Source organism: Ambystoma mexicanum, chromosome 14 (assembly GCF_040938575.1).
Source record: "Ambystoma mexicanum isolate Mex_15411 chromosome 14, UKY_AmexF1_1, whole genome shotgun sequence".
In the NCBI taxonomy this organism is placed as follows: Eukaryota; Metazoa; Chordata; class Amphibia; order Caudata; family Ambystomatidae; genus Ambystoma; species Ambystoma mexicanum.
In genome coordinates this window covers 384,388,279-384,402,301 of record NC_090940.1, presented here as the reverse complement: position 1 = coordinate 384,402,301, position 14,023 = coordinate 384,388,279, and the positions used below count along the sequence as shown (strand labels likewise).

The window sequence follows — 14,023 nt, the reverse complement described above, 5'->3', positions numbered from 1 at the left end:
CTCCGGATTCCTTGGTCTGATGACGAAAGGCAGGACAACGGGATCACCTAGCAGCAGTCTCAAAAGGGAAGGACTTCTGGCATGGATTTCAGCAACTTCTCGGGTCACGCTGCGGTTTTGGCACCTTTTCTGCACTCTCTTGGGGGGACTTCGACGGGTCGGATTGGGTCTCTGGAGCTCAGCAAAGACTTGGACGGATTCAGCCTTTCCACAACGATGCACTTCAATTGGGTCGGTCGTCTCCTGGTATTGGTGTTCCGCAGCTATGGAGAGGCACAGCACCTCAGGAGATGGCTCAGATTAAAGTTTGTCTTGGTACTGGTTGTTTCCACCAGTCACAAGGGAAGAAATCGTTCTCTTCAGAGGTTCTCTGTCGCACAGAAAACGGGGTCAGGACAGCGGTGCAAAGGGTTGCAAAGGGTCTGCAGGCATCTACGGTCATCGTCTTCGATTACTTCAGATTCCAATGGACGACTTGCCTTTCATCTCAGGAATCTCATCATTTATTCAGTTTCAGCACACACTCCTCTGCACTGTCTCAAAGCATTTTACAGAAAGGTACGGGTGACTGTCCAATCAGGACAGCCAGAATCCCAGTGGGAGCTGGTTCCATTCAGGCACTCGGGCAGACAAAGAGCAGGGGAGTGAATAACTCTTCCCCCACTTCCTGCCTGCCCAGACACACTCGAGCCTGGGCAGTGACACCCAAGAGTTCCTGTAAAAGGCAAAACACACACACACACACACACACACACACACACACACACACACACACACAGACCTCCCCCTCCAAGGGTCATAGAAGAAGGGCCGACAAAAAACAACCCTCCTAGAAATGGCAAAAAAAGAAAGGAGCCACCAAATTAGAAGTTAGGTGGCCCGATTCTGCCTTAAAAGAGATATGGAGGAAAGTAGACTCCATAGGACAGGTAAAACACAGAAAAGAGTTGCAAAAGACAGAGCCCCCAAGAATGAATGAGTGGAAAAAGGCTTCACTCCTTCAGGATATAAGGAAAAAGGTCCAGAATTTCAGCAGAAAGTGCTAGGTGGCTCACTATGAGAGGGGATGAAGCATACAAATGATAAATCTCCCTAACACTGGTAATCCCAAAGAAAGAGATTGGGACACTGGGGCTCTTCAGGGCGAATGATGTGTACAGTTAGTGGGGCAAGTGTGCCCAAATAAAGGAGCTGTGACATTTGATACAGAGATTGAGACTGTTGGAAAATGGTTGTTGACCCAACATATGAAGAATACAATTTCCTGGATACAAAAAAGTGAATTCTGAACTGAAAAAGCAATTCAGACAAACGAGTCTGGGACTCGCACCTATGCAACGAGACAAAACGCCCCGACAGGAGAGTGAACAGGCACACTACGAGTCTGGGACCCTCACCCAAGTAACAAAATCAGAAGACCCTGGCAAGAGAGTAAACCAGAAACAAGAGAAAAAGGGGAAAGTTCCCTGAATGTGAAACAGTGGTAAAGGCAGAGAAGGCTCAGGGACAGAAAGCCTCCTCATTGAGATGTGGAATAGTACAATTCTAAAAAAGGAAGAACCATATCCCTTTGAAAAAGAACATTTCAGGTCCAGAGAGCAAGAAACTGAATATCCGAAAGAACTGTGCGATTGAAGGAAACTCAAGGAAAGAGCTGTCCTCCTCGAGTGGAGTATATTAAAACATTGTGTGACCAAACATATTCAAGGGAAGAGTCTTCCCCTTGTGTTTGTAGAATTGTATTAGGTTTTCTTTACAAGGGACTGTGAAAAGCCATAAGAAATATAAGGGAAAGAAAGACTCCTTTTTCTGGTGGAACTTTATTGATTTTTTTAAAAAAAACTTTTATTTAATTTGCACAGAAAGTCACAGTACATAACTTTGGATTACTTTGCTCGTCATTACACAAGACCATTAATACATAGTAACATTTCACGCTTCATCTAGATCCTCTTCCCTCTGCCATTCATCTGCTAAGTATTGCCTGAATCCTCCCCAAATATCTTTGGGGCGACTTGATATTGCCAGAAGACCAGTATACACTTTGTTATCGTTCGCCCACGTCATGTCCCTCACCCAGTCAGCCAACACCGGTGGTTCCCTGATTTTCCATTGCATCAATATCACTCGTTTTGCCAACAAAATACTCAAATTAATAAATCTACGTTGTGTAGGATTCATTTTGGTCACAATGCCCAACATTCATGATCCCGGATCCCTCTGTATTGGATGATCGGACATTGCGTGTAGCTCACCACAGACTTCAGCCCATTAGCCTGTAAGTTTTGTGCAAAACCATAGCATATGAAAAATACCGGCTTCCTCACTCCCACCATCTGGGACATGTCCCGGACACAGTGTTCTACATTCTTTTGAGTCAGGTGGAGGTAAAATTAACCCGATTTAGTATTTTATAGTGAATCAAACGGTATCTGGAGTTGCAGGATATGTTCTTTGTTAACCCACATAATCGAAACCGGTGTGCATTTGTGAGTGTGGTCTGTAGGTCTTGTTCCCACTCCCCTTAAATATTCAAGGTTTGAGGTGTTGTTTGATAGGCAGATTTTGTAAAGTGTGGCAGCAGATTTGTTTGCAGCATTGGGGGTGGGCACATATCCTAGACTTGGATGTATCGGGGGCTCTTTTGGGGAAACCGTCCAACACATTGGCAATAGCAGAACGCAGCCTAAGGCATTGTAGCCTTTGGACAGGACTATCCCTGACCATTGGCTTAATTTCATCCCAACTGATGAATTGTTTATAAACAAACACATCCCCAATTAGGTGTATGCCTCTTTCTCTCCAGTGCATGGACAATGTTGCATCTTGTGTTGGCGGAAGGTACGGAGCGTCCCATATTGGCATTCCGGGGTGGTATAATACTGTGTCTTTAGTGTCCCCCGCCAATCTATCCCATGCTCTGCATGTCACTAGGATTGGGTTCATGTAGTTATCACTTATCAGTTCCCTTGCAGCTAATTTGTGTAATAGCTTTGTGGGGCCCTCTTCATGCATTTCAATTGACGCATGTTGGGGCCTCAGACCTCCCTCTACCCAAAATGTAGCATAATAAGCTTGTGCAGTGAAGAAATAAAGTTCAAAGTCTGGAGCGACCAATCCACCCTTCTTGTGTGGGCCAGTAAGACGTTTCCAGCTTATTCTTTATTTTCCATTCCATATAAAGTTCGAACATGGTCCCTGAATTTTAGTTAGGAAGGATCTACCTGGCCACACCGGTATTGTGCTGAATAAATAAAACAGCTTTGGGAGAATGATCATTTTGACTAAAGCTAGACGTACCAACAGTGAGATCTGGAGGTGCCTCCAGCAGGTGAGTTTGGTACAGAGAGGCTTCACAAGGGTCCCATAGTTAAGGGCTCGGGTTAATTGTGTCGTATGCGCTATCTCAACTCCCAAATATTTCACATTTTGAGGTGCCCATTTGAGTCCCAGCAAGTCGGTGGGGCATGCTGTCACATGGAAAGACTTCAGATTTAGAAGCATTCAGCTTCAGGCCGGAGTATCTCCCAAATTCCATCACTGCCTTCGGAACTTTTGTCATGTGCCTCCCGGGGTTCCTGATGTATAACATATCATCATCTGCGTATAGGGTGATAAGTTCTATTTTGCCAGCCACTGGAACCCCCCCGCTCTGCTGTACTTTGCCCTCAATAATACTGCAAGCGGTCCAATCACTAGAGCGAACACCAGTTGAGATAGTGGGCAGCCTTGCCTTGTAACCCATGACAGCTCAAGAATCAATGACAACACCCCATTTAGGCACACCCTCGCGTAAGGCTGTGCGTAGAGTATACAGACCCATCTTATGAAATTTGGGCCGAATCCATAGTTCGAGGACCCTGAATAGAAAAACCCAGTATACGGTATCAAAGGCCTTATGCATATCCAAGGCCATATTTATCCCATTAGTGTCTCTGGGAATTTTCGCCAAGATATTTTAACACGGGTGGATGTTAGTTGCTGTGGACCTGCCCTGCACGAAGCCAGCCTGGTCTTCATGGACCATGTATGGCATAAGGGGAGGGAGCCGAGTGGCCAGTATTTTTGCAAATATTTTCGTATCTGTGTTTATTAGGGATAGGGGGCGGTAGAAGCCGCATTCTTCAGGCTGTTTTCCAGGCTTGAGCAGTAGGGTTATTACCACCTCACGCGTGGAGTCTGGCAGTTACTCTAGATCCAGTGCCTCAGTCCACACCGCAAGGAGCTCCAATTTCAATATATTCTTTATAGAATTCCGCCCCTAGTCAATCGTTGCCCGGTGCTTTCTCGCTTGGTAGGGCTTTTATGGCCGCCTCTATTTCGGTCAGCGACAGGGGAATTTCTAAGGCAACTCTAGTGTCATCAGACAAAAGATTAGTGGGTATCATAGATAAGTAATTGTCTATTTCTTTGTTTGGAGCCGTGCTTTGGGGTGAGTACAATTTAGTGTAGAAATCGAAGACCTTGCCAACGTCTTTCTGACCCATCACTACAACACCGGCTGACCTCGTCATACATGGTATATTCATGATACCCCTTTCTCCCCAGACCAATCGCGCCAGGAGTTTGCCTGGTCTTCCTTGCTCACCATACCTCTGTGCTGCCGCTGATCTGTCAAATCATATTTCGCTGTCCGCAGCGGACCAGAAATTATCTAGCTGCGCTTTGATAGCATTCCCTATCGTTGCCGACTGGGGCGGTCGAATACTGCCCCAGGAGTTTGGCTATCTCTAGCTCCCTCCTCTCCAGTTCCCTCTGTATATCCTTAAGTACCCCCAGCTCTGACATGGCACGCCCCTTATATAGACCTTAAGTGCCTGCCATAGTACAGCTTGAGTAGTGACAGATCCATCATTGTGTTCAAAGAATTTGTGGATGTGTTGCGCCAAGCTAGTTTTGTATACTGGATCCGCCAGTGCCGCCGCTTTAAATCGTTAAGGGGACCTTTTTGGGATGACCTCAGGGATATTCAGTGTGAGTAGTATCGGGAAGTGGTCAGATAAGGTTCTAGGGAGTAGTGTAACCTTCGATGTCCATCCTAATATCTGTGATACCAACCATAGGTCGATCCTAGCGTGCATGTCGTGTACCGACGACTAGAAGGTGTAAGCCCGCTGTGGTCCATGCAGGGCTCGCCAAGCGTCCGCTAGATCGAGATCTGACATGTGTGTACGTATTTCACGAGCTGCACAGGTCAGTGATCTAGGGGTGCTTGACGTCCGGTCCAGGTTCAGGTCTAGTATGGTGTTAAAATCCCCCCCGCAGACGATTTGAGCAGTTGGGTACTGAGCGCATTTCTTAAAAACCTCGGTATAGTACACCGGGTCGTCGCCCACATTGGGGCCATAGGTATTGATCAACAAAATCTCAATATCACCTAGTTTGCCGTGCACTAGAACATATCTAACATATCTACCGTTGGGGTCGCCGTCAGTCGCTAAGTGAGTAAATGGTAACATTCTGTGCACCATGATCATGACCCCCTTGGCTTTAGATGAATAAGATGTGAAAAAGCAGTGGTTCCCCCAGTTGGGTGCGAATTTAGTTGCTTGTTCCCTTAATAAATGCGTTTCCGGGAGGAATAATATAAGTGCGCCCAGCCTGTTAACATACACCATCACTTTACGTGCTTTTATCAGTATCCCCAGACCTCCAACATTCCAGCTCATCAGTGTTATCTCTTTAGGGTTCACATTAGCCATTTGGTCTGTTTTTCATTGCCCAGGTCTGCAAAATTCGACGTGACATTGTAATACTAAGATTATGAAGTATTGACCGTCTGCGCAATATGTTAACACCCCAACTGTTTCCCCTACCCTCAGTTCCCTGAACTTCAACTATGTAGTTCTACCTGTCCCCCTTACACCAAAAACTAACATGTGCATCCGCTGCAGGGGTCACTGTGGAAGAGGCAGGGGCCAGGCGCTATGCATATAAATATCTTTTACCTCGGTTTGGACTCTATTACGTTGCTATCTCTCATCATATAATTTAGCATTCGACTATTTGCACGAAAAACATTCTGATACTATACCGACGCGGGAAGCACCATATGCATATTTTATATCTGTCGATACTAGCCGCTATGGTGAATCGGTCCTCTACTTCGTTGCATCACTAGGACTGTTAACTCATCTCCATCGGAAGATCACTTATCAGGTATGGGAATGTTTGTTTCAACAAAAGAAACTGCTTCCTTTGGAAATGTAAAGAAGTAGGTCTTATTGTTATGCTGCAATCGTAGCCTGGCAGGGTACAGCAGTGCATACAGTATCTTTCATTCTCGAAGCATCTTCTTCACTCCTAAGAAAGTACAACGTTCCTGTTGCACCGCTAGGGTGTAATCTGGGAAAATGCAGAGTACATTCGATCCGAGTTTCAATTCGTGTTTGTCTTGGCTGCTCGTAATACGAGGTCTCTGTCCCTGTAGTTCATTAGTTTGGCTATTATCGGTCTCGAATACGTGCCAGGTTTAGGGCGGGGAGCAAGAGATCTGTGTGCCCGTTCCACCACAAACATTGACGACCAGCCAGGGTCTCCCACCAGTTCTTTAAGTAGCTCTTCGACAGCCAGCTCCATCGGGTCCTTGAGTGCATCCTCGGGAAACCCCACATTGAGTATGTTATTGCGATGAAACCTCGCTTCTAGGTCTTTTCATTTCTGTTAGACTGTGCTGAGGTCCTTGACCATATTGATTACTGTATTCTGCAGCGCTTCGAGGGTGGCTTCAGTCTTGCTTATCCTTGTCTCTGCCTCAGTAATACGGCTTGTTGACTTCTCAAGTTGATTCCGTATAGATGTCACATTGGTATTGATGCGGACGAGTTTGTCATTGAGTGCAGCAAATCATTGCTGCAAGGAGTTGACACCCTGCAGATCCATAGGTGGTTGTGACACCGGTGGCGTGGCTATGTGGTCCGTGGGGTTGATGCTCATGTCTTTTACCTTGGGGCCAGGTTTTCTGAACCGATCTATTGATCCAGCGTTCTTAGCTGCTGAACTTCTGGGCATCGTATTGCGGACAACAGTCTTGCCTCCCCTGCCGGGGGTTGTGGAGTCACACCGCAGACCGATTGGGACAATCCTATAGCTGTGCTGTCTTCGCCGTTTGCTGAGAGTCCAGGCAAGAGTATGTTTGATGTTACAGGCATACAATCATTTCCACAGTGGTCGGTCCTGTGATTCTCCGGGGTGTCCAATGTTGGGGTTTTTGATGCGTTCCTCCGTGATTATCTGGATGATCCTTTCTCTGTGGTTGTGGCCTGCACCTAACAACGTAACTAATACAGTGTAGTGTGTATTATCACGTTTGGTTGTGGGGTGCGCCTCTTACTGCCGGCAGGCTTTATGCACGGTGTGCGGTCATATCTTTGCGGGTAGAAGTAGCTGCGACTGGCAAGTCCACGTGGGCTCTCACAACAGGGCCGAGGATCCGGCACCACCCGTGATGTGCGTCGTGTTGGGAGCGCTCCTCTCCGCGTCCTCTGGACCTCCAGCTCTGTGCTGCAACTCGAGTGGAAAGCGGGAGAAAAGCTCTGCAGCAGCTGCCCAGCAGAGGTCCGCAGTTTGGGGTCCGTTTATTTCCACCAGTCGCGGAGTTCCAGCGATTGCTGTCGGAGCTGCACCGGTGCACACAGGCACTCACTGAAACTCCTGCAGGCCTTCTAGGGTGTGCCTCCTCTCTCACGTAGCCTCTCTGGTGAGGCCGCCCGGGGCTGGATCGAAAAGCGGCCATAACTTTGTGTCTATAGTTCAGATCTGCACAATGTTTCACAGGTATGTAGAGCCTTCCATTCCATTCATGGTACCGTCCCTGACTTACACGGAGATTTCTCACTCCAGCGGACTGTTTACAGCATTAGCGCTGATCGAAGGATTTCCTCCAGTATTTGCCGCCCGACGTGTAGGATCGACAGCCTCCGTAGGATTGACCCCCGGTCTTCTACCTCCTACTACCTTCCAGTAGAGAGCACCCACAGGCATCATTGGAGATGCTATGAAATCTTCATTGTTAATATTTGTCTTTCACTGTTAACTTGGTTACGTTGTCATCTATGTACCTCCTGATGAATGTTCCATACTAATTCTAGGAACAGAAACATGTCGAGATATCTCTCTGTATTTTAACCAGAGATACAGATTTATGACACATTGACTAACTATTGTAGGGTACTACACCCTTGATATGTACCATTCTGTGTTTTGTGTGTTTATTTTGATACACTGTTAACTAGCTAGCCAAGCTTGTCACATAACTTCTGTTCGAGTTTGTTCTTTGTTATAAATTGGTTTGTACTGTGGACCGCATTATTTAATTGGTTTTTACCTTTGTGACCTAATAAACCTGATACTTATCTTTTAACTGTGACTGGTCCCCTTGTGGTACTCCAATCCTGGGAGATCTGTGTTTTCTTGCATCTATATTATAGCTTTGTCTCATTCTATAAATATGTAGAGGATTTCCACCAAAAACCGGGTATTTTTTGACAAGTTATTCGGCCTGGTCCCCTGCTCGCCTCCGGAGCTCGCGCTCAGTGCTGCATTCAGCTACTAGCACAACAGCGTCCCTCCTTTATTTATTTTCTTTACTTCATGTTTGAACTTTGTTTGGAACTGTGGAAGGAAGCTGCAGGTATACAGCTTACAGACATACCCAGCTTCACATTATATTGAGTTGTGTGTGTGTGTGTGTGTGTGTTTGGGGGGGTCAGCTTAGGATTTTGGACACAGGGACAGGGGACTCTTTTAGACATCCTGACAGACGTTGCGTAGTTTTGTTGAGACAGAGAAACCACTCTTAGAGTTAGGGATAGGTAGGATTTCCCCAAAACCTTTTGTTTCGATAATACAAGTCTTTGACCATCACAAAAAAAGGTTACTGTATCTGAGTCTTACTACTGATTTCTCACAGTAGTCATTTATCAACTTTGGAAAGATGAAAGGCTAACCCGACTAAACAGGACACACACATGCGACCTACGAGTCATCCACAAAGAATACATGTCTGGAGAAGGCATATTAAAACCAGAGAGTCATCTTGCAGCATCACAATGTCCACAATTAGAAGGGCACCATTTTATTTACATTTCGAGTAAACAAAGCCTCTATTTTAAGAGCTAGACAATGAATAGTCCTAGACATATCTGTTACCTTGAATCGTGGCACAAATCTTGTAAACTCCTGATGCCAGTTATTGAGTGTAGATGCAGGCGAAATGATTAAAAAAGGCCCCCAAATATTGTCTCTCTGCAAAGGAATAGAGTTAAATGATAAACTGAAGACAGGAAGAGGCAGTTTTTGTAGTACAACAACAGAGAAGAATAAGTTACTTGAAAAATGAGCCTTGCCGCTTGGTGAGTTGTAAAAGTTGCAAATGTTTTGGAAAACGGCACTATAGCCATCGAATATCAGAATCAATACCATGCGATACCCTTCTCTAATAATTTTGCGTGATCAGCACAACCTCCACCAATAGCACATGGTGAGGCTGGGTGTTTTGCACCTGAATAATATAACAGACATGCTACAAAACTAGCGTCACAGCCGGTAAGCTTTGCAATACGAGTGGGTTGCAGATTTGAATGCTTTGCCTGGAGTGGCAAGTAGTCTGACATTGCCATCAAAAAGGGCTGTCTTAAGGAATTTTGGGGCCCAATGCACAGACACCTTTGGGGTCCCCCCTCGAACCAAAGAAATGAAGGAATCTCTTGTCTCTGTGAGAAACCAGAGGGTGTCTCACCCGCTAGTCCCCAGGGATCTCTCTCTCAGGTGACCAAGGCACAGCCAGCGTCTTTGGATCCAGACCCTGGGGGTGGACAAGTGCGGGAGGACCACCTGGGTGTGGGATATATTGACCCACTCAACAGCATTTCCCCACATTACCAAGCTGCATTTGCGCAAGAAAACAGCAAATGGCTGCACTGGCTCCTGTGCACAGTAGGACATCAAAACTGCGTTTTTGCAACAAACAAAAAGATGGCTGCGCCGTCCCGCCAAGCTCACTGTAGGCAGGATGGAACAAGGGGACACACTGAAGGAGCGTGCCAGTGTTCTGAAACATATAAATGGAATAAAGTAAAAAGGCAGCAATGCTTTGCTGAAAACCCAGAATTCCCCTTCTAAATGAAACTTTTTCACCCTTTAAAAATGCTGCTTTGACGCCAATTCAATCTGTTCTTTAACACTGATTAAAAAGGTCCTTCCATGCTCAGGATATTTCACTGTGCCTCACCAAAACCAGGCATAATCAGTGAATGACAGTCTATGTCAAACCAACTCAGAGAAATCAACAAGAAACTTCACTTTCTGCTGTGCACGGGAAACACTTTATTTTGTGCTCTAAAGTGTCAAAGGAATTAACCCTGCAAAAGAAATCATAGCTCTGTGCACATGTCCATTCCAGGAGACCTTTGCCTTGTACAGACTGTTGTGTACCAGAAACTAACTATGGCTGCAAGGCAAAATTGGGAAGTCAGGTGGCAAAATCGAAATTGAAAGGAAATGCTAGCAGTTTTCAACACATGTGTAAAAATGGGCTTTTGCAAAACTAAAGGAGAAGAATGGCCACTTGAAAAGTAAACTGTTGAAGGAAAGCCTGCCATTACCTAGCAATGTGAAGGGGTTTGTGGCTGGTGGAAATACATACAGGGGCTATTTTTATTCCACAGGTTTGTTTTAATTCAAGACCCAAAATAAGAAAATTAACATTTAAAACACATGGGGCATCATTACAAGTATGGAGGTAGCCATAGTGCTATTAGCGGGCTCCAATACCGGGGTCTGCGATTGAGGAATTACCGGGTCATTCCGACCTTGGAGGACCCAGTAATTCCTCATGCACAGAACCATTCCCCATTCGCATTGAGCCCCCAGAGGGCTCAATGGGAATGGGGATGGAGATAATAACGGGGCCGTTAATAACAGGCCAGTTATTAGCTCCTTGGTCCCCTCGCAGGACCCGGAAAGGACGTCTAGTTTTATCAGACGTCTGTTCCGGGTCCCGCAAGGGAACCTCGTAATAGGGCATCCCGTAATGAAGGGCGACGGTCCTGTACCGGCACCCTTCATTACAGGACCGCCAGGGTTGTAATGAGGCCCATGGGCTGAAATTGCAAGCTCCCAAAAAAACAGGTATTCCAGTTGCCAGCCCTAAAAGCTTCCCCCTAGGAAGGGAGACACACCATAAACTTCCAGGACACAAAGGTGATCATTGCCAGCTTGAAAAACTTTGAATGGGCCAGGACAAAAAGTTCACACGCTCTTCAGACATTTGTCTGTGCTCCAGGCTGGGACAATAGAAGTCCTAAAACACTAACCTGTCAAGTGGAGGGGGCCATAAAACCTTCAATCAAACTGGGAACCCACACCCCACAAAGGGCTGAAGTGACAGTTGGCTACAACTGAAAAAGAAAAAGATGGTCCAGTGCTTGACAAAGGACTGCCACTTGCTTCCAAAGACTAATAAATAAACTGTAAAGACTTTTATCTCTGCAGCAAGAACTAGTAACAATTTTAAAAGTTTGCAGTTTTAAATATAATTTTATGGGCTTTCTTTTAAGACTTGGTAGAATTCATTGACACCTTAGGGACAGAAATGGCAAAGTCCGGCAGATTACGAGAAAAGCATCCATGTTGCAAATGCACATTTTTGTACATACATCCCTTAGGATAATCCACACCAATGTATAAAGTTATAGAATTTTGAGTAATATAAGTCCCATTGAAAAGCGCGCAAAAAACTGGTCGCGAGGCGAAACAAGGTCTCACGGACTGGAGGATTGGACTGCAAGGTGCTGCAAGAAATATGTAACCTATGTATATAATTTGCTAAGGAATTGCAATTGTATAAATATAAGTCTGTGGCAAAATCGGATTTTAGTTAAAGTAACTGTGGGAGGTTTTTGGACATTGTAAAAATCACACCATAAATCTGACATTTTCCTAAAATCCAAATAGCTGAGAGCGAAACGGAGACTATAACCCTCGTCCAATCCCGTTGTTGGAGTTGTGTTTAGTTAAGTCTGCCCCAGTCATATACTTTGATGATGTCACTAGGCATAAAACAAGACTCTACACACACTCGTCCTGATTTTCCTGCGCCGGCGTCCAGTTCCTGTTCCATCCATCCAGATTCCAGATCCCAACTACACGGCCAAAACATTGCTGACCTACTCCAGGGCCCACTGCAAAACCCAAGCCTTGCTGATCCTGCTCCAGCAAGGCCTCAATTCTGAAAACCAACTAAAATCCCCAAATAACCAAAGGGGAAAGCTGTGGAGTTTTTGGGAAGCATCCTGATCCCACTAACTGCATGCATCCTGCAAACTGTCATGACCCTTGCCTCTGGCCCTCACTGGCAAATCAGCCTTCCAGTTAGGGCCAGGTCAAAGGCCTTAAAACCTCATCCAAGACTCTCTTGGAGTCAGTCCTGGCGCCTCTGGCGCCAGGCTCATAACCATCATGAAGACCAACATAAGAATGGGACTATTTAATTAGGACTATTTAACGGGGGGGAGGTTCAGCCAACATGGAGGCACACACATACCTCAGTTACAAGGAACTGATCTATGCGGTCTAGTCTTTTGGGTGTGGCAGGCCTGGGATTACTTTACCTGGACTACTTTGGGTGTGGCAGGCCTGGGACTATTTTACCTGGACTACTTTACCTGAGACTAGTTAAACCAAACCCAAACAGCAGAACATGCTTTGCGTTATTCTACTGTGGGCAGCGTAACGCTCACTGTGTCCAGTTCTTTGATTCCAGCTTACCTGAAACCAAGGACCTGCAGAGAGAGAAAAAACACTACGAAACTTACCTGGAATAGTATCCTGTCTACAATCCATCGCCGACTTCAGTTCCACTCACCTGAAGGTACGAACTCCATCATCCGGCAACGCATGCATCCTGGAATACCATAACCTGGAAAGAGGAGAAAGAAAGACAGCATTAGTATGCGTTTACTCACATCTCCTCCCGAATGAAAAACCCACACAATTCTCTGGGTAGTCATCTCCTGGTCAGTATCATTGCTGGAACATTACGGCGCTCGGCGAGGAACATCGCAACCTGCAAGGAGAGAAAAGACACAGGTTAGCAATATATAAGGCGAAACAGTGCAGCGCAGCACATCACGCATTACTCACCAGACAGCATTGCGCACACCGCGCTTTCGCCTACCGGCCCATGCTCATCTTCAAACTGCATGACAACACCAAAATACCTTTCCATACCTAAAAGGAAAGAAGCAAGACATTATTATTCGAACTAAGAGGAAAATAAGAAATGCATATAAAGCCTGTAAGGCAGCAAACCTACGGAGTCGCAGCAGACCTGGATTCCCACAGGGGGCTTGCACCACTGAAGTAACTTGGTCATTGCTCGCCCCCCACATCTACACGCCCCTGCCACGAGGAGCAGGATGGAGAATCCACCTTTTACAAAATTAAGACCCATCATTAACCAGAGGCCTTACCAAGAGAGGGTTCGAGAGTGCAAATCATCCAACCAGGGCTGGGTGGTGTCCCCGTGGATACCAGTGGAGCGTAAAACAAACCTGCCATCCGGCTGATCTTTAGTATCCAGTGACTGGAATTGCCATCCGGTGACCAGAACTGCCCAGCTGTATGCCAGGCACCCTTCCGTGTAGTGACTAGAACTCTTGACGATCCAAATTCCCAAACTGAAAGTGGACTGTAAGTATCATCCCTACCCCATCTGAACCCATAGTATATCTTGTCTTGCCTTGGTCCTTATCTCACTCTATAAGTCATCCCATCCTTACCCGGCTAACTTGTAAAACTGTCAGAATTATCTGTGCAACCGTGCCCTTGATTTTTAGTTTTAGCGCCACGTTTCTCTTAATTTCTGCCTTGCATAGATCCTAAGTCATCAGCGATATTGTGTTTAAATGAATTAATTTTTCTTTAAGAAAAGGGGTACACTGCGTGAAGGGTTACAGCTGCAGCATAACTTGATAGTCACGGTTGGCGTTCCTCTTTTCTTAGCCATTAAATCTAGTTTAAG

At 45.9% G+C, this 14,023-nt stretch overlaps 1 protein-coding gene across 1 annotated transcript in view; it reads right to left on the bottom strand.

Moving 5' to 3' along the window:
* INO80 (INO80 complex ATPase subunit) overlaps positions 1–14,023 on the bottom strand; it is a 1,945,052-nt gene that overhangs the window by 1,248,225 nt on the left and 682,804 nt on the right. Inside the window, exon 14 of the mRNA XM_069637507.1 lies at positions 9,151–9,246. Within this exon, the coding sequence (XP_069493608.1) occupies positions 9,151–9,246 (96 nt within the window). The remainder of the gene's footprint in view (positions 1–9,150; positions 9,247–14,023) is intronic.